Source organism: Neopelma chrysocephalum, unplaced genomic scaffold, assembly GCF_003984885.1.
Source record: "Neopelma chrysocephalum unplaced genomic scaffold, ASM398488v2 Primary Assembly neopelma1_82, whole genome shotgun sequence".
NCBI lineage: Eukaryota > Metazoa > Chordata > Aves > Passeriformes > Pipridae > Neopelma > Neopelma chrysocephalum.
Window position 1 is genome coordinate 655,633 of NW_020897744.1, and position 20,158 is coordinate 675,790.

Genomic DNA, 20,158 nt, shown 5'->3' on the forward strand with positions numbered 1-20,158 from the left:
TGGCTGAGACTCTTCAGCACATTCTCACTTACCTCTGCCAAAAAAAGGGGAAAACCCGCCAACAATGACAACTTTTCCCCAGTTTCTGTCCCTTTTTTCTTTTCCTCTTGTGAAAGAGAAAACCCCTCTGATTCCAGTTTACCAAAGAATCCACGACACCACACAAGTCTTTTCCCTGATAAACTTGGGAGACTGCTGCCCCAGAACAGATGAGCTCCTACCGTGGGTGATCCACTGGGCCAAACTAATCTACAGAAATGTGTTTGCAGTATCAGGGCTTTAAGTCATGGAGCGAGGCTCTCTGGCTTTAGCCAGGCTATTGCAAAGACAAGTAGCCCCCTTTTTTGCTGCTTATTGCTTGAGCAGTGTGCACAGCTCTGATTCCACAGCTACACCCAGTTCCTCGGCTGTGTTACAAGCACTGTAGAAACATCAAGCTGCTCGACTGATGTGATAAATCTCTACACTGGCAGGAGCAATTGGAGGCTGAACTGAAGCATTGATTGTACTCGGCCACAGTGAAGCAAAATCTACCTCCCCCTGTAGCTGTAGGAGAGCCAAACAGATGGAGCTGCAGGAGGGCTCACACGTGCTGCAGGCTGCAGATTCCTGCAGGTTCTCAAGGAAAGCGGACGTGGCTCACTCCTTGTCAAATTAAACAGCTGCATCTCCACCTCTGCATCTGTGCTTTGCTCCAGATGGGCAACAAAGTAGAGCTTTCTTAGCATTCACCAGTCACTTTGGTTTTTTTTCATTCTCTCAGTCTCAAGACACGGTCAGGAATGTCAATGGCTTTTGTTTCTTTATGCTTAGTCCACATGTTCTCTTCTCCAAGGCAAAGTGAAATGTATCTGCATTTTCCTGGTCCCCCAAGGTCTTGTCAACTGGGGTACAGGAGAAAATGCAGCTGTTCAGAAGAGCTGGGAGAGCAGTGCTGGGGCTTCACGCTTGTTCTGATCCCAACCTGGACAAACTGCCTGTCAAACCAGGCTATGGGACTGCTCTTATTTCAGCATGGGACTGGTACAAACAAAACATCAGGATACTGGGCACTAAGGGAACTAATATATCATCAATGCCCACCTCGGTTGATGGCAAACTTTCACGTTAGTCTCAGTTTTCCCAAATATAATATGAAGGCTAAAAACCTTTGTGTGGTACAACGGGAGCACGGAGAGTTTGGCAGAAAAGGCTACTGGGAGATGAAACATGAAGAAGGCAGGAGAGCTACAGAAAATGAATATTTTCTCCATAGCCTCTACGGAAAAGCTCCAAGAAAATTCTCTGGTAGTGCAGATGTGGTATTTCCTAACAGTAGCATATTTATTGGGAGCGAGAACTCGCCAAATCTAACCAAGAGAAAGAATGACATGAAATCATCCAAACGGAATTTTATTCTGGTTCTTAAATCTTTTCATTCCTGCATTCCTCTTCCTTTTTTCTTTCACTCAACCTATTCAGGAGTTTTGTTTTTTTCCACCTCTGGCAATCATGAGAGGAACCAGGCAACTCCTCAGCGGCACGAGAGAAGAACACAGTGCTCGGGACGCTGGTGTGCCCAGTGATGTGAATAGTGGTGTCTGCTGGGCACTGAAAAAGGGCAATGGCACTGAGACACCTGGACCATTGCAGAATAGTTTCCATGGACTGGGTATTTTGGAAGCCCCTCTGCTCCTGAGGCTGCAAACACACAGGATGAAGTGCCAGTTTTCCGAACAATCTGAACTCAGACGTGCCTTTTAGCAGACTAAAGCACAGCTCTGCACACGCTCAACCCTGCAGACCTGACAGAGTCCTTCCTTCCCTGCAGCAGAACAGCTCAGCTCGTGTCTGTGTGCTCCTGCTGCTCCAACTGACCACAAAGAAGAGCTAAAGACACACAGCCCCGAAGGGGCAGAAATGAAATCCACTTTGCTGTTAAGAAATCTGATATTTACTCTGCAGCTGAGAATGGAGAGCAGCATGTTGAAAGTCTTTCTTTCAGGTGTCTCCTCTTAAACTGCTACAGATTTTGGCAACGTGTTTCTTTAAGTGGGCATAGAAACAATTTTTTGGAAGAAAAAGCCCAGGCTGCTTTCTGCCACAGATTTCAGGCAATGATGAACAAAACTATTGCACTACTCTCACTATTCGGAGCCCAAACACACAATTAATGATCTAAGCAACATCTCATTTTCAGACATCAGCAGCAGATTCCTCAAAAGTTCAATCGAAGGGGGAAGAAGAGAGAAAATCATGAAGGAAAGCAATTTTTGGCAGACAGGGGCAGCATGGGGAATACTGTGGCAGTTTTTCTTTGAACTCCTTGCAGCCTGTGGCTATAAAGCTAATATAAAACATCTCATGATTGTAAAAGAAAAGGCAAAAAAAAAAAGGCAACTGAAAGGGCTAGGAGCACAGTGGGGTAGAATTACCAAAACGGGGATTAAAATCTCCCCCAGTGGGAAGGGAAGAAATATTCAAACAAGTCAGTGCTCAGTTGGCTGAGGGCAGGGGGGAAATATCAGTTTCCCTTTGTTATACTGCACAGCGGAACCTAAGCCCAGCATGACAGACCATTGTGCAAAGTTTCAGTTATTTTATCTTTTTTTTTAAGCATAAAAGGTTGATGGGACATGGGAAAGCTTTTTCAAGGTGGTTATTGTGGAGATTGGACAAAATCCGGACACCAGGAGCCTCAAGTTATGCACTCTCTCATGTGTAAGTCCTTGAAGACAAGAGGGCACAGATAGATGGGGTACACAAAGCAGGCACCTCCTTCTCCTTTCCAGCCACTAATCTGTGCTAAAAGACCAAATTGAACCTTTTTCAACTATCTCCTCTCCGAGGTGGCACTGCAGTTGTTACCGAGATGTTATTTAAACCCTGGTGTGAATCAAGGTGCACAGAAAGTGTGGTGAGAGCTCTAAAAACTTCTCTGAGCTCTAAGCTGAAAGCTCCTTTCATTCAAGTTATTTTGCTGCAAGTCAAAGAGGAAGATGAAGGAGCGTTCCAGGGATTAAAGCCCCTGACAAAGTCCCAATCTGTGAGCAATGATAATGTTATCTTACAGCCAGCTCATCTACAGCAGCTTTCATCTAAGGATCTCGAGTAACTTATTTCTACAAAGCAAATCTTGAAACCCCTCTGCCACGAAGCCACATGTGTATTTTACGGAAAACCCAAACCTATTATTTGTGGAAGACACGAGATGAAAGAAAGACATATGTCTGCAGTGGGAATTGCAGAGGCAACAGAAGTAATTTCAGGAACACTAAGCCTCTTCCGCAGAAAGGCAGCAGGCACCATTCCTGCAGGCCTTTGCAATTACACTTGAAACCAACATCCACAGCCCCCTGAACACTCATTTTGCCCAAGCAAAGGTCCCACTAAAACTTTCCTGAACCACAAACACTGCTCCTGATGAAAGCAGACTTTCAATAAATTAATTTTCTGCAGCTTGAGTACAGAATCCAACACGTTCAAAAGCAAACAAACCCCAAAGAGGAGTTGGTTACTCACTTGTCCTGGGACTCGATATACACATAAAGGTGAGGCTCAAAGCACTTGGAAACAATGCCATGGAAAGGATTGTCAGGGACCTTTGGCTTCTTTGGCTGTAAGAAAACATTGAGAAAGTTGTTTTCAAACCTGCCCTGTAAGACCTTGAAGAAACAGCAACGGCACAGAAGGATCTAAGTCTTAAGAGATATTATAACAGAAATTTACTGTCAAGTAATCAAAGCATATAACTGACAGTGCAGGCAAGTCTTCCCTCCCTCTTACAGAGCTGTTGGCAATCCAAGGAATTATCTTTCCACTTGTAAAATATTCTTATCCTTAAAGAGAAGCCTGCTCCATGCTAACAGATTTCAGCAAAAGAATCTTAATGCAGTTTGCAAAGAAAACCTCGCTGAATCCTTCAAACAGTAACAAGACTCCACTAGTCTCCTCTGAAATCAAATGCAGCAGCTATGTGGAAGCAAGATTCAAAAATCCCTACATTTTAGAATATCAAGAGTAATAACTCAAAGTTACAGACTTCATCTGGATGAATTTTATTTAGATAAACAGCATGTAATTACTGGAGGAACAGGAATGATACAGGCAACACTACAGGCCTGCTTTCTCTGTGAAACATGTTTCTGGGGATGCAAAGATTTCTATTTCAAAATTACATTTAGAGCATTAAGCACGTGTGCCATTTGGGAGCCATCCGGTTTAGCCTCATTTTAGTTTAGTGCTGCACTCTATACCATGGCCAAGCACAGCTCACCAAAGCCACTGGGACTACTCATATGCTTAAATTTGTGCATGTTTAAGTACCAGGCTGGGCAGGGTCTTTAAGCTCTTTTTTGCCCTATGGCTCAGTTGTTATTATTTTTTTACTAATAGACAATTTTTCTTGTTGCTTCCCAGCAAACTAAAAATTTTTCACTGGCTGCAAGGAGGGTTGCAGCGGCTCTGGAATGGAATTCTTGCTTCTCTCTCTCTACAAAAAGCCAGGATGAGCTCCTAGCCAACGAAGATAAGAATTTTTCCAGCTGAAATTTTTTTTTTAGTGTAAGAAAAGCAAAATAAGAGAGCTTAAAGGACATTCTCCCCTAAACAGAGGAGGTGGCACTAAGTCTTTGGCAGAAACAGCAGGGAGTGACAAGGCAAACACTTCTCAGCAATAATTCAGCCCCAAAGACACGATGAATCCTAACGGATGGCTGCAAACCTAAAGTGAACAAAAGGTTTTACGGAGGGCAGACCACCTTTATGAGCCTGGCTTCATTAACCTTCTCACCCAGAGCATGACTGGAGAATTGACTGAGTTTGCACAGCTTTGGGACAGAGCCACTACCAGCATCCTCCATCCCAGCCCCTCTGCCAGGGCCTGCCCGTTTCTGCCGGATGCAGACGCTCGTCAGAGCCGGGAGGAGAACAATAGCTGGTACTCGCAGAAACCTCCCAGTGGCCAAGTCCCCAGGATGGCAGTGCCAACACAAGGCTGCAAATTCACCATGTTTACGATTTACCAGGCTGGAAGAGCCAACTCCTAAAGCAGGACTGGCTCTCTGTGTGTGCGTGTGTCTCCCCATCTCGCTGCTCCCAGCGTGTCTGGTGGGGAGAATACTAAATCTTTTAACAGTAGCACTGAAGCTGTATTTCTGAGTGTGCAATCCTGTCCAAAAGCTGCAGATGTTTAAGCTATTTCCTCCTTGAGTTTGATGGAAATAATAAAAGGTTACTGTTGTCACAGTAAGGAGGTCTGCAGCTGGCCCAGTTTCCTTTCATTACTATCCAAAGTAAACAGATTAAACCGAACTGTTAGGATTGCTAAAAGAGGTGCTTTTTTAACATGGATTCCCCCCCAAACTCTTGTGCTCCCTTTTACACTCCCAAGTGTCTTGAATTCTCGGGACTAGTGTCTTGGAAGGGCTCTTCCACTGAAAACCCTTCACTTCTTCCTGTCCCTTTTCTTCTCCATGTAGTGACAGCAGAAGATGAGTCCTCCAACATGAAGTCTCAGCACAAACCACCAGCTGCTGGCACTGTGACACCGAAATGCTGGAGCCCACAGGCCTCCCACTTGGCAGACAGATGCCTTGCAGGGCAGCTGCCCTTGCAGCAGAACCCAGCACTGCACTGTGAGCATTAACACATGGAATTCCCAAAAGAAGAGGGCAACTTCAGCACACAGCATTTCAAGGGATGCCTCCGTGGATGGTTTTGCACCAGCCTCCCCAGGTACAGGGAGCACAGCACTTCTTTTCTCAGAAGCTCCTGGACTGCTTCTGGCCAGGGCAGTGCATTCTGCTGTTCAATAAACCCAGCACTAATTACTGTAATTATCTCTCATCTGCCTTCTAGCAACATCGACCTCTCCAAGGACGTCTCCTCACCCCAACACTGCACATCAAAGCCAACCTTCTCCCAGCCATTAGATACTGGAAAGCAAGCTCTTCCCAGAACACACACCACATGTGTCTCCCCAAGTTCCCAGTCACTGTTTCACTGATAAAAGTCCAGCCAATACCAACTGTCCAAGCTGTATTTTAACAAAAAGAGCAAAACTTCACTTAAATCATTCTGTTTCAGGACTTTGGCTGTGGGTGGAAGGCAGGGCTGCCCTGCTCACGTGAAGATCTGGAGGGGATGTACCAGACTGTGCTGGTGGAGAACTACCATCCCCTAATATCCCCAGGAGTACAGATCTGAGTAGGTCCTGGGGCCCTGGTCATCCATCAGGATACACCTGTACATGGCCCATTTACAGGGCTGTAAACACACTAAATAAGGAGAGAGCACCAGCCTCAAACAACTTACAATTGAACATTTAGAAAACATCCATCTGGTGAATAAAAAATATGGGGCTTATAAGCTTTGATATCGGTGCCAATCAAAACAATTGCATTTACTATTCACTTCTTTAATGTTTGCAGAGGGCTTTGGAAGCTCAGTGCTTGTACAAGCCATTAGGTGTTGCCTTCTTTGCAGAGGTAATGGATGAAAAGCACTACAGAGATAAAAATCCCAGAAGTAATTTATTTGGAGTGCAAATCTAAAACTGACACTTGAAAGTTCAATGAGTTGCCTGGTGACTCCAGACAGTTTGTCTGGCTGACAGGGCAAAATATGAATTGCAACTGTTTGTGGAGGAGCTTCTTTTGGGATCTGAAAGCCCAACTGGGCTAGTTCATCTTTCTTTGACAGAAATCCTGTAGTTACACTTAAGCTGTTGCTGTACAGGCTAGAACAGAATCCAACTCACTCTCACGTGGCAGGATTGTCTCTGCACTATTAACTGAAATAAAGATTGCTTTGGTTTCAGTGAAGTGAGCCAGAGCAAACCATGGGCGTACTGGGAGCCTCTATGCTGCACAAAGGATCAAAAGTGCACTGAATTAATTGCTGTGAAAACAAACCTTTCAAATCAATGTGATGGGAAAAGCTCAGGCACCACTGGAGATTTTGACAGAGAGACTGCCTCCCTGACAACTGGAGAACTTCAAAGACTTACTTTGTCCGGATCACTTTTCTCAATCACAATCTCATCTGTCTCTGTCCCAGTTTCATCCTCCAGAAATGGGTTGGTGGAAGGAGGTGGCACTTCTGGCTTCTTCTGTTGAAAAAGAGGAAGCTCCTTAGAGAACAGTCAGTTTTGTGCCCTCTGGCACACAGCTGCATCCATGTTTTGCTTTACTGAGCCCTTCAAAAAAAAATAAAGTCATATTCTCGAGAGATCTAAATTCAGCCTGGAGGAAAACCTGACAGAACTTCCCTTTTTAACCAGCAGCACCCACTGACCCACAGCAAATTACAAGTGGGTCCAGCAGGCTTTCCTTGTAGGCTGAATTATCACATCCAAGGAGGCTTCAAGACACCAGCTGGACAGAGCCAACCTCAAACCAGTGGCTTCTGAGCCACACGTGGACTCTGTGCTTCCAGAGCACTTGGTTGGCAAAGCTCCTGGGTGAGATTTTGGGCAGAAAAAGCAGAAATGGCCTCATAGATACTCCCTGAGCTGTTTCCCTTGGCTCTGCCTTTACAATCTACCAAATGAGACAAAAGTAGAAGCTACCAATGTCCCTTTAAGTCAGACTGACCCAACAATGTGGGATTGAAAGTTGGTCCCATGTGGTGAACCTGTGGTAAGTAGAAGTGAGAGGGGACTTTTAGTTATTATGTGTCATTGACATGCAGAGAACAAACACTGTAACACAGTCATCACTCCATAATTGCTCTGTGGTTCCCCATAGTTATGTGGCTTCAGCTGAAAACAGCACAGGGCCCAGGAGAACCATAAAAGGACACAATCAGTGTATTTTTATTCTTGTGAGTCCTGTGCCACCTTCTCTACACAGTCTGCACGATCAAAAACCACTTTTCAAACTCCAGTCCACTGAGCACAGTCCCACTAAACACCCAAATGTGCCAGTGCAGGAGGAGGCTGGATGTGACATCTTTTGCAGTCTCCCACTACCAGAGCTACGTGTGAGAGGGTTTCTTTATCCCAAAGAAGCTGTTCAGAAAGGGCTGCTCTTTAGAAACCCCCTTACCACTGTCCCATCAGCAAGAGTGCAGCCTGAGAAGCGTTTAGCCAGGAATCCTTCGAAGTTGGTTGTCCTCTGAATTGCAAACAGCAGCAATTTCACCTCAATCTCCTTCGCTCTCGTGCGCATGATCTTAGAGAGCTCTGCCCTGGAAAGAGAGGGGGAAATAGAAAAAACAAATGTGGTTTTCCATAAAGATCTGAAACCTAACACTGTAATTCGGCCTATTCCTTAGAGAGACTTTCATCACAAAATTCAAGCTAATTCCTAGGATGCTCTCTAACATAAAACTGCTTTGTAGATCCCATTTCAAACACAACCACAGTTGCTCAGAACTCTCTGGGTAACAGGACCCCATCTCCTAACAGCCAGCACAGCACTGCCGCAGGGAAAGCCCGCAGGATCAAACCTTGGGAAGCACAGTGCCTCCCATGGGGTCCCAGAACAAAGGCAATGGTGCTACTGGGACTGGCACCTTCCTCTGGTCCTGTTTCTGGGTGACAAAGAGCCTGGTCTGAGGCAGGCACACTGCAGTCAGCTCACACTATTCCACCTGGCCTCTAACATTACTGATTTTTACCTCTATTCCATTGAAAATTGATTTCCACATCATCTCTCCTGCAGTTCTAGTGACACTTCTCAGGGTTTCCACCCCTCACTTGCTTTTAATCACGGACAACTCTACACAGGCGTTTGAAGGAAGGATATTTGAAGGAGGATATTGAGGTCCTGGAGCAGGTCCAGAGGAGGGCAACTAGGCTGGTGAAGGGACTCAAGCACAAGTCCTATGAGGAGAGGCTGAGAGAGCTGGGGCTGTTCAGCCTGGAGAAGAGGAGGCTCAGGGGAGACCTCATCACTCTCTATAACTACCTGAAAGGAGGTTGTAGCCAAGTGGGGGTTGGTCTCTTTTCCCAGGCAACTCTCAGCAAGACAAGAGGGCTCAGGGTCTTAAGCTGTGCCGGGGGAGGTTTAGGTTGGATATTAGAAAGAATTTCTTTACGGAGAGGGTGATCAGACATTGGAATGGGCTGCCCAGGGAAGTAGTGGATTCTCTATCCCTGGAGATATTTAAAAAGAGACTGGATGAGGCACTTAGTGCCATGGTCTAGTAACCGCAGCGGTAGTGGATCAAGGGTTGGACTTGATGATCTCAGAGGTCCCTTCCAACCCAGCTGATTCTATGATTCTATGAAGAGCGCCCTTGGAGTCCGATGGATGTACGACCAGCGTGGCAGGAGACGAGCTAAGGTTTTATTTTAGGGAAGATGAGCCTGCTGGGAGGCAGCACAAGCCTGCTGGAGGCTCACCTGGTGACGTGGCAGAACTCCACGGCGATGCGCTCCGTCATGCACCATTCCTGCGGGAACATGCGTCCGTACTTCTCCTCGTAGTCCACCAGCTGCCTCTTGATCCAAGCGTAGCGCCTGTCGATCTTATCCAGCCAGGCCACCTGGATCACAGAGAGAACATCATCTCTAACAGCAGAAGTTCCTAATATCCAGCCTGGCTGCTTCACCGTGCTGCTGAGCAGCTTGGGCTATCGATCAGAGCTAATTTGACCTCTATTTATATTATTCTGAATGCTTCGAGTTGAGCCAGGGGAGGTTTAGATTGGATATTAGGAAAAATTTCTTCGCTGAAAGGGTTATCAAGCATTGGAACAGGCTGCCCAGGGAACTGGCTGAGTCACCATCCCAGGAGAGATTTAAAAGATGTGTGGATGTGGCACTTAGGGACAGGGTTTAGTGATGGACTTGGCAGTGCTGGGGAATGGTTGGAATCAATGATCTTAAAGGTCTTTTCCAACCTAAATGATTCTGTGATTCAAAGTGCTTAAACACATGCCAGACTGAAAATCCTATCTTGTGTGAATTAAGAGAGCAAGTTCTGTTGAAAATGAGGATAACAGTACTCCTAAATCATGCAGAGATTATTGAAAATTCAATCCAATAATATTTCACTTGATCCCCCCCTCTTTGTTTCACAGACAGAGAGGTGAAAGACAACAGTGGGATGAGAATGCAGGAATTCCTGGATTCTTACGTTTAGCTCACATTCAAAATTCTACAGCAATTCTTACAACCTGAGCAGGATGGGATTTTTTTCCCCCTAACATTAGTGCTTTCTGGTCAAAAAGAAAGATTAATCAAAAAAAACTTTGATGGAAATATGCTATTTAAAAGTAAGCATTTTAGCCTCTCTCTCTCCCTTGTCAAACTCTTGAAACTGATAAAATACATTTTGATCGAATGGTGGTTTTGGTTTGTGGTGGGTCTTTTTCCAAATTTAAGGAGGTTTTAGTACATTTTTAAGAAGTTGTTAGTATCAGGACAGGAAATTTAAAAATTAGCTACAAAGATAAATAACTTCCCAGAAATCCCTCCCCCATGGCTTTTCAAGCATTTTGTGGGTTTTCTTGTTCGTTTGGGGGGAGGTGCTTTGCAATTTTCAGAGTTTAATTTTTCAACTCTTTACAGGGCAGAAAGAATATCTGACATGAAATGATTTATTTACCGTACAAAGGGAAAACATTTCTGGTGATGATATATGAAACTGAGGTCTAAGGTGGGAGGAAGTCATGCTGGCAGAGAGGACACTGACTCCCAGCTCATCAGCCATATCACACCCACTGTTTCCAAACCCTTGGGATAAAAACTTTTCACCACAGGAACTTGTGGAAGCGTGAATTTTGTGAACGCCAGCAGAGCAAAATGTGAAATCCAAATGCAGCTTTTTAAGTTTCCCTTACATCTTGGTTTTCCTGGAAAAGCACCAGATACTCCGAGAGGTGTTGTTTAATAAATTTCTTGATGATTTCCTGTTTGATTCTGGGATCCAGGACGTTGGCGACCAGACATGCATCACGTAGGACATTGCTGGGTCCACCAGTCCTCTATCAAAATAAACAGGAAGAAAGGGATTTAAGGTTAAATAGTTGAATGGGTGACTGTAAACTGCACTGCATCCAGGTTATCTTGGTTTTATCCTTTCCCATTATTCTCTTTTCAATGCTTCTGCTGCTACTCTTTATTTATCGCTGCACCTTCCTTCCCTGGGATGAAAATTGAGCTGCTCCCATTTCACTGGCCATAAAGTTTTTCCATAGCAGAGAAAACAAAAAATTTTAAAACATTTTTAAAAAAATGCTGTTTTGATGCTGCTTCACATGGACACAGATTTGTCCTTCATCAACTGTTCCAAACACTTTCCTCATTCCTGTACTTGTTGGTTTTACGAAGTAACCAGCAGAGCTGGTACTGGAAAGACACCACTTGTGTTTTCTTTGAAGTAAATTCAAATTCATACCTACCTCCCTTACTGTTTGCAAACACTTGGATGCACAATGTTGGGGAAGCACATTTGGTGCCTTAGCCCTAGTCCAGATTTGTGTCTGTGCTGTCTGAGTAAACCAGAGACAAACTTGGTAGCACCACATCAACAGACAGTCTGCGCTCGGCTTTCTCTGAACACATGAACCTCTTGTGACAAACAAATAACCAGTAACTGGGTGAGATGCCAAGGGAACCCCACGCTGGTCTATAGGGCCACACAGGAATTATTTGGGGCATTCTCTGACTGCCTGCAGCCCTCACTGCAATAGCTGTGTCAGTGTGACAGGGGAAAGTGTCACTTCTCCCCCACATTCACTCGACAGGAACAGTGAGAAATCCACCCAGCACCCTTTGCTTTCTAAAGTAACTCCTGAAACAGAGAGAGATCAAATCTAGATGTAAAATGAGACAAAACCCAATGACTATCACACTGAATAGTTTTCAGCAACAATTTTCCAATGGGAGGAAGGAGGAAAGTGAGAACTTTACCTTTGTACCTTGAGAAGGAAAGGCTTCCTCAAAGTCAGCCAGGATCTGCTGTCCCAACTCGTTCTGTGCTGCCTTCACCCTGGGGAGGACAGAAGGGAGGGCTTTGGTGGTGGCTCAACCACCTCTTTGTTTCATTACCTGCAAACATTACTGCAATGTGGACTGAAACACTGACAGCTACCTGAAGGTTTTTAAGGGATAGAAAGGATGCTAAAGAGAAAACATCCACGCTAAGAAGGTCGGTGTGTCAGAACTGGGAGAGTGTTTTCTCCCTGAATGACACTGGGATGACAACTCTATACAGCACTGACCCCTCAGCTGTACCAGAACATGTCCTAGAGTCTCTTGTCCTGCTGCCATTTTAATATTTCAATAAGGGCCAGTTAATCAGCTGAGAAACCAGCAGGGTTCTTTTAATGCCAGTGTCATCAATCTACCTTTACTTTTCTGTATGTTGATCACGTTTCAACAAATATATGTTCCTAACACGTAAAAAGCTTCACAATGTCTCAATCTTCACTGTGAACCTTTCACAGTTCCAGGTGTACTGACCTACTTTTAAATGCATCCATATACTTCTGGCTGCAGTTTTATCCTATAAATTCTCCACGCCTTAAGAAGCATAAAAGAGCAAAGGTATGAAACGGGTGTTAAAAGTTTTGAACAAACCACAATCTTGCTCTTTATTTGGCTGAGAGAATAAAGCTTCCAATTTCCAGAAATAAAAGTCAATATAGCTTAATTGATACTTCTAGGGAAATGGAAATGCCTACACATACTAGAAAGAGCCAAAGCAAACAGCAAGGCACTTATATCCCTCTGCAGCCCTTGAATTCTTCCATCAGTTTTTATTATACTGGAAATGCTTTCAGGTCTAAACTGATCATTCAAAGCAGTGGATTTTTCCACTGAGATTGATATGTTAGTGAGAGCAGAGACATTTACTGTTGTGAAAATGTTTGCTCAGACTGGGGGGAGAAGACTTTGGATTTTTTTTTTTGGTTGTTTAAGACTCCTCAACCTTATCAAGGAATGATCTGCTTCTTTAATCTTCCCATTTGAGTTCCATTAGTAGCGAAACACTATGAGATGACCTGACAGTGCTGGAGAAAAGGCTGGATTGTTTAATGGTGCCAAATGCAGAAAATTCTAGTCCTTTAAAAATGACAGCTGAAATATAACTTTATATCTGTGATTTAACTGGATGTACGACCTGCCATCCCTAAGATTTATTTATGGGGATTTTGTTGGAACAGCTTCCTGCCTGCAATGTCAAACATAATTCTCACTTAAGCTCTCTGCTTCACAGGAATGTTCAGAAACTCCTCTACTCTTCCAGGTAAAGATCCCCAGTTAACACCTTCATAACTGTGAAACAAAAGGGATTCACTAATGTGTTGAAATAGAGAGGGAAATTTAAGCACTAAGGAGGAACCCAGCTCAGCAGCCACAACTACAAGTTTACTTGTGCTTAAATTGTACAAGAAAGCACCAGCAGTTCATGTGAGAAACCCTTTGATCCTTCAGAAAAAGAAGGGGCAAAAAAGAAGAAAAAGAGACAGTAAAACATGGATTGAAAATTTTTATCTTTCAAATAATCGGGAAGGAAGAAATCTTTTGTATTAGGAGTCAGAATACAGAAATTAATGAACATAATGAGTAGTATAAACAATTGGAAGCTCTTGGTAGTGGTGCTCCTTTCCCTGTGAGTGGCTGCAGGGACCTTCCTATTTGACAACAGCTGCAGTGCAGCACAGTGGAGGCACTGAAAAGAGCAGCAGCCAGATTCCTAAAGACTCAACAAATTTAAAGGGGGCTCTGTCAAGCAGTTAAAATCCCTGTTCATGGGCTTTGTTGTTTTAGGCTCTGATTCAGGAAAGTACTTAAGGATAGTCTTAATGGGGATTCTCGTATCCTTAAATTAAGAAACTTGCAGGAATGCCTTGCTGAAGTGGGATGTCAAAAAAATGTATTTTTTAAAAATAGGTCCTGCTTAAAAATCTCTCAAAAGCAAACAATGAGAAGGGATTTTAACCTTTTTCTTTTTCCTTCATATTTTGTAAGAGAGGGTTTGGGCAGAGCCATTAAAGTAGCCAAAGGTTTAGGTGTGAGCAAGGACAGGGAACCCCACTGCCCTCCCAGTATCTACCACTCTTTACATAAGCACACACACAGACACACACAATTATTTTCACAATTATTATTATTTTTGTCTTCAAACACACGCCCAGAAACATGAAAACCTTTCTGCCACCTCTTTACAGCGTGATTGCTTTAGTCAGAGAACACGGGAGGCACTTGCTTTAGCCACTAGAAGATTAGTGCCCCCATGGAAAGCTGTGAGCCTTTCAATAATTCCCAATAATCCCCATGCAATGGAAACTGCAGGGATAAAAGTCTCAACCCCACGAGTGGCTGCGCTCCCATTTACCGCTGAAGGACCTTCCTGCACGTGGCTGTGTGTTTAACCACTTGTATAAAGTGAATTGCCCACTAAGGCTCAGCAACCCCAGATAACAGATTTAGGACCTCTGAGAGCCTCAGGTCAGTTTGATAAGGGTATCTTTCCATGACTAGATTCCCCCAGAAACGTGCTGGGGTATCCCAGCAGCCATCCTGCGTCCCACGCAGCAGGGAATTGCCTTTTCCTGGGGCTGCTCCCATGTGCCAAACCCTTTGGTTATCCAAACATTAATGATTTCTGTTTCTCTGACTTCTGTTTTATTATTAGTGGCTTCTGTTCTCTGATTCCCCTGCCTTTAAAAAATAAAAACGAGAAAACCCACTGTTTTGTTTCAAATGACATTACATTACTAGAAACCACAACTCCTTTAGCCAAAGCTACCAGAAATCTTAAACCACGCCTGGCAGCTTGCTGAGATAAAAAGAGGCTGAGCCAGCCTGTTTTTCTGTGGCAAACTTGTAATCATCTTTCTCTCCTAAATACTTTCCAAGCTTTTTTCCACTACCTGCTAGGCCTGCTCGACCACTTTCATGGGTGGGTTTGTGACCACTAATTGTACCTCCCCCTCTACAGACAGAAAACAGAAGAGGATTGAGAGATAAGAAAATATTCCTATTTACTACAACGACTTCCAAGGCACCACATTAGAAGTTGTTTTAGGAACACTATTAGGAAAATATTTACATTTGGACGTGAATTGTGACATTTGTACGTCAATACTCAACAGGATAAGCACAAGAAGCCAACCACTGAGAGTTCAGTCCAGGTTTCCAATGAATACAGTGGGATTTTGTTTGGTTATTTTCAGAGGGATAGAACAGGTGGAAAACAACATTAAAAACACATCATTACTTTTCACAGCATCCAGGAGCAGGAAGCTAAATTGAATACCCCATGACAAAGAGCACATCCACCACCACTGAGCAGGCACTTCTCCTTCCCATGGTTTCCCATTCATACTTGGCTTCAGTCCATTCACGCCAAGAAAGAGAGGCTCTTTATTACAGAAAGCAACAGAATCTGCTCGTTTAGCAGCGTATATAATAGACTTATTGTATATAACAGACATTGGTTACTGTCACAGCTCTTTGCCAACATCTACTAAAGCATTTCTTGCCTTCCCAAACACGCTAGAGGCTTCACTTGCACCATTTAAACAAATCCAGGAGATATCAAACCCCAGCGATTTCACGGTCTAAAAATATCACTGCGAGAAGCCAGGCAAACTGCCTCTGATGTTTCATGAATCACGAAAGGATTTCCAAGCAAAAGAGAGAGAAAACTCAACTCCAAATCAGGCCCTAATACATACACGTAACAGGCAAACTCCAAAGCAGAATCACGGTGCCACAGACCTCCCTGCAGGAATTTTCTGCCTGGATGTGAGAGCAGCAAAGAGCTCCCAGCAGCACCCCAGTGCAGCTCCTTTCGCCCCACAAGCAGCCGCCTCTATCACTACCAGATGGTGCAACTCTCCCTGTATAAACACTGGAAGGAAAACCCTGCCGAGGCAATTCTAAAAATAGGAGGAACAGACTTTCTTGAGCTTTTCAGATCCTTATCTCGAAGGCAGAATAAAACAAAAGAAGTTTTCCTCCACGTCCTTGCCAGTCTCGCTGGCGTGACTCGAAACCACTGTGCCTTTTAGCAGCAGCCTGAATTCGTTTTTGTAACGATCAGCAACTGCAAAAGTATTAAATAATCATCCACTAGAAAGGGAAAACCAGCCAGAATTCTGGACCAAGGCTTAAATTATATTTGGCCTTAAAATGGCCAATGACAGCAGGTTTCTGCCCAAAGGGCATTACCATTCTGGAAGAAAATGAAGCAAGCAAACTTTCTGAGCATGAAGATGCAATAGACAACAGCCTAAATTTAAAAGAGCACTGATATATGTTTACATTTCCTTGATGTTCATGTTCATTTAAGCAAATGCTTATGGTCAAATGTGTTGTTAAAACAAGGCCCCATCCCTCTCTAGATTTAGAGTGGATTTTTCTTCTGCTGTCTCATAGATTCCATCTGGGGTTTCTGGAAGAGGTATCTATACCATAAAGAAAGTCCAACAGATTTACATGAAAACATTACAAACAAATCTTTCAAACACTGTTTCCATCACTAAACAGCACAGGCAGCCAGCTGCTGTTTTAGCCCAAAAAATTAATTACTGTGCCTGGAAGACTCCTTCCAGTACCTCTGTAATGAGCAAAGTCATCTCAGCCAGGGTCAGCAATGTCCCCTAGAACAGGAGGGCCTTGTTCCCTTGACACCCAGCTGTCACATCCCAAATGAAACCAGGATGTGGTGGCTTAGTCACCACTGAGCCTTCACCTGCTACTGCTGAGAAGGGCTGGGGACGTGCTGTGGGAGCTGCACCAAAACTCACCCAATTAAATTCTAATGTATCTCCACATTAGAAAATCAAGACTACATAAACCCACAAAGCAGAAGTGTTTAGAGCAGTCAGGTGTGCTGCATGCCAGCTTGGGAAGATTGGCTGCAAGCCTCAAATCTCAGCAGAATTGGGCAATGGGAGCAGGTTTTGGCAGAAGAAACTCAAAGTGCTCAGAACAACCAAGTTTGGAAAATGCACAAAAAGAAATCCTGCATGCCCAACCCCTTGGGCACTGCAGTTTGGCACTGTCAGGGCAGAAGGGGGCCCCAGGCATCACCATGGTCACGAATACATTTGTGCTTCATGCCAGGCTGGTGAGCTCTATCGCTGAGGTTAAGAGAGCAGGAGAAAGCGTCGCCTCGGGGTTCACCACAAACACCTGCACGTGAAGATCACATAAAACAATTTGCATTTCCACAGATCACTCCAGGTAAGAAAATGAAAAACCAGTCAATGAGAAGCACAGAACATTCATGAATCACATCCATACTAATTACTGTTATTTAACACAATGTGTTGCTCAAGATTTGAGCAAACTGTGTCCAATTTTAACATGTTTGCTTTTGGCTGGAAAAAACTCAAAGGAGCATGTCCAGCCTTCACATCCTTGAGACACTGAACCTGTCTAATGCATTTCCTAACCTTCCTTCCCAGCAGGAATGTAAGTGCTCAGGATTTGAACCTTTTACCTTTCAGAGAGCTGTCGAATCTGAGGGATCCCCATGTATTTGTTGAAGTGCTCTAAAACATTCACAACACCTTGGAGAAGGTTGGCAACTTCCCCATATTGTCTCCTCCTGGTCATAGCCCTGTAGAGGAAATTAAAGATTTACAAAGCCAGATGCAATGAAAATCCTGGGTGGTAATTCCACAGGTTACTTCATCCCCACTGGGTCATGCCTGCCCCTATTGAAATTTATTTTTCTAACATACACAACTCTTCATTAACATTCCAATGCAGCATTAAAATTTCACTTAACTGATGCTAAAATAAACCAATCTGGCACACATCTAACAATGCCTCAAAAAAACATAAATGTCAAAAGCAACACTTGGCAAAGAACATGTAAACTACTGAATGCATCCGCTTCCCAGTATGGGTCCGGAGGCAGTAAATGTTATTTCACTATAATGACCCGAGTGAAGCCATTCATCATCACACACAAAGTGTGAGTTAAAGCTTCTCAGGGAGGAGAGCGATGCTGAAAAGCCATTAGCCTTGACTTTTCTGTTAATAACTTTCACAGGGAACTGACAGCGAAAAAGAAAATCAAGTTAATTTATTTTTATATCATCCTTTAGGATCGTCCCAGTGGAGACAGCAGCCTAAGTAACATTTTATTCTCAGCACTTACCAACCCAGTGTTCGTGCAGAATTTGCTACAACCCAAGAACAGGCTGTGCCTGGGACTTGCAACTTCACAGATGCAACATGTAAAAAACTGTATTTTTCTAGCCTCTGTGCTCCTCAAGCACATTAAAAAACCCAGAAAGGATTATTAGAAATATTTAACCTCCAATTCATACACAGTACAGGCCGCAAGGTTTCCTTAAACTCATGCTAGAATGAAAACTAGAGTAGGCCTTTACCAAAAAGAGAACTCATTACAGTTTAAGATGTGAGTGATAAAAATCCCCCCAGATCCCCAAGAGCACATCCCTAATGAGGATACCCAACTGCACAGGCTGACTTGCTCCTTAATGAAGCCACACTGTTCCTTATCACCAAGGATCAACACAGCAATTCAAGCAATCGATGCTGCAGACTGTTAAACACAGCAAACACAGGCTGAGGGTCACTCAGAGCTGCACAGGAAGGATCTGCCAGCAAAAATCAAGAACTGCAGCCTGTTAAGCAAAATTCCCTCCAAAAACCCAAGCAGCTGTGACAGACCCGTTCAGAGCACTGCACCAAACTTCAGAACTCAGCGGTGCTGCCAAAGTACCACTGAAAATTCCCACACTTACTCCAGTGAATCCACCCCCCCTGCCAGCATGTGGAGGTGGTTGAGGGTGGTGATGGAGGTGGTCAGGTGACGCTTGGCGTGATCCAGCTGCTTGATATCCCGTGTGATTTCCTTAACCTAGCGAATGAAAATGCACTTTTAATACATCAAGCCACAGCAATAAAATTTTCAGTAGATAAGAAGCTGTTCTTTTCCCCTCTTTGGGACTGCAGAGGTGTCAGCTCTGCAGCCCTGTTAACTCAAGGACAAAGCTACGGGTTCAACACACACCTGACAGCAAATTGCCAACCAGCCAGCAGGACCAAAGACAAAAATGTTCCCTTCTTAACATGAACTGGCAGCAAAAGTCAGTGTTCCCTCCCTTCCAAAAGCCAGAAAGAAAGTGCTGCTCACCATTTGTTCAGATTTTTCAGCCTTGTCTTTAATATCCTTAATTTTACCAAAGAGCTGTTGAATGGCTTTCTGGGCTTCTTCCAGAGCCTGGAAAAGAAACAAGGTCAGAGTGGAAAGAAAATCTGCATTCATTTTTCACCTTCTAAGAAATACACAGTTGCTCTCGACAGCCCCTGGGCTGGGGCAGTGGAGGGGAGCAGTTTTCTTACTAAGAAAATATCATCAGCACAACGAAAGTCAATGTACCATGTTGGAATATTTAACCTGAGTGGATCAGGGTTTCAGTATCCATTTTACAATAATGTTTTGGCAAAATCTAACTGAGATATTCTATGAAAGCAGCTCTGCAATAAGAACTATGAACAGGTTTAAGGTTACTGGAATGATTTCGATGGACTCAGTGTGGAAAAATAGGTAGAACTTACTCCTGATCAATACATATTTAGAGCAGAAAAATGAAACCTCCATAAAATCTCTATGATCACCATTAATTCTAATTAAAAAATACACAAGATTACATATAGAACACAGAGTGCTTGCCTAAACTCCTCCCTAAATTCACAGGTTATTATTCTGTTGGAAAACACGATGCTGATTCCCTCAGAGTGGGCAGCTCTCCCACCCACCTGCAGGAGGAATGGCTCTTTCCTCCTGGAAGGAGGAAAGAAGAGAGGGCACAGGTTTAGCAGGCAAAGAGGGTCGAGCCCAGGAAATGGATCTCACCTGGATTTTTGTGCTGTTTTACTGCAAGTTTCTTGGGGCACCTGGTCCCCTTTATACAACCGTGGTGCACCCTGACCTCACACAACCAGCGTGAACTACACGTGGATTCCATGAGTGAAGCCACATGTCCAGAAATCACATGTCCAAAATCTGACTTCTGAAGTAATTCAACACGTTCTGCCTTCCCAGTCTGATAACATTTCCAGCTCCAGCTCCACTTTGTTTCCCGCTGGTAAGTGGGCTTCTATCCCTCTGTTTTTATACCCAGTCCCATGACCAAGGTTACAGCACAAGCTACAAGTTCCTTCAGCAAATAAATTTAACACATCTTCATTTGGAAATGTATGAGGAAACTATCTGCCAGGAGCTTTTGC

At 44.0% G+C, this 20,158-nt stretch overlaps 1 protein-coding gene across 1 annotated transcript in view; it reads right to left on the minus strand.

The window, feature by feature from the left end:
* The window catches only part of VPS53 (VPS53, GARP complex subunit), a 64,654-nt gene that overhangs the window by 26,376 nt on the left and 18,120 nt on the right, over window positions 1-20,158 (minus strand). The window contains exons 5-13 of the mRNA XM_027690793.1: window positions 19,062-19,148; window positions 18,670-18,785; window positions 17,391-17,510; window positions 11,843-11,921; window positions 10,771-10,914; window positions 9,329-9,471; window positions 8,028-8,169; window positions 6,989-7,090; window positions 3,502-3,596 (exon numbers count right to left, since the gene is read on the minus strand). Of these exons, the coding sequence (XP_027546594.1) occupies window positions 3,502-3,596; window positions 6,989-7,090; window positions 8,028-8,169; window positions 9,329-9,471; window positions 10,771-10,914; window positions 11,843-11,921; window positions 17,391-17,510; window positions 18,670-18,785; window positions 19,062-19,148 (1,028 nt within the window). The remainder of the gene's footprint in view (window positions 1-3,501; window positions 3,597-6,988; window positions 7,091-8,027; window positions 8,170-9,328; window positions 9,472-10,770; window positions 10,915-11,842; window positions 11,922-17,390; window positions 17,511-18,669; window positions 18,786-19,061; window positions 19,149-20,158) is intronic.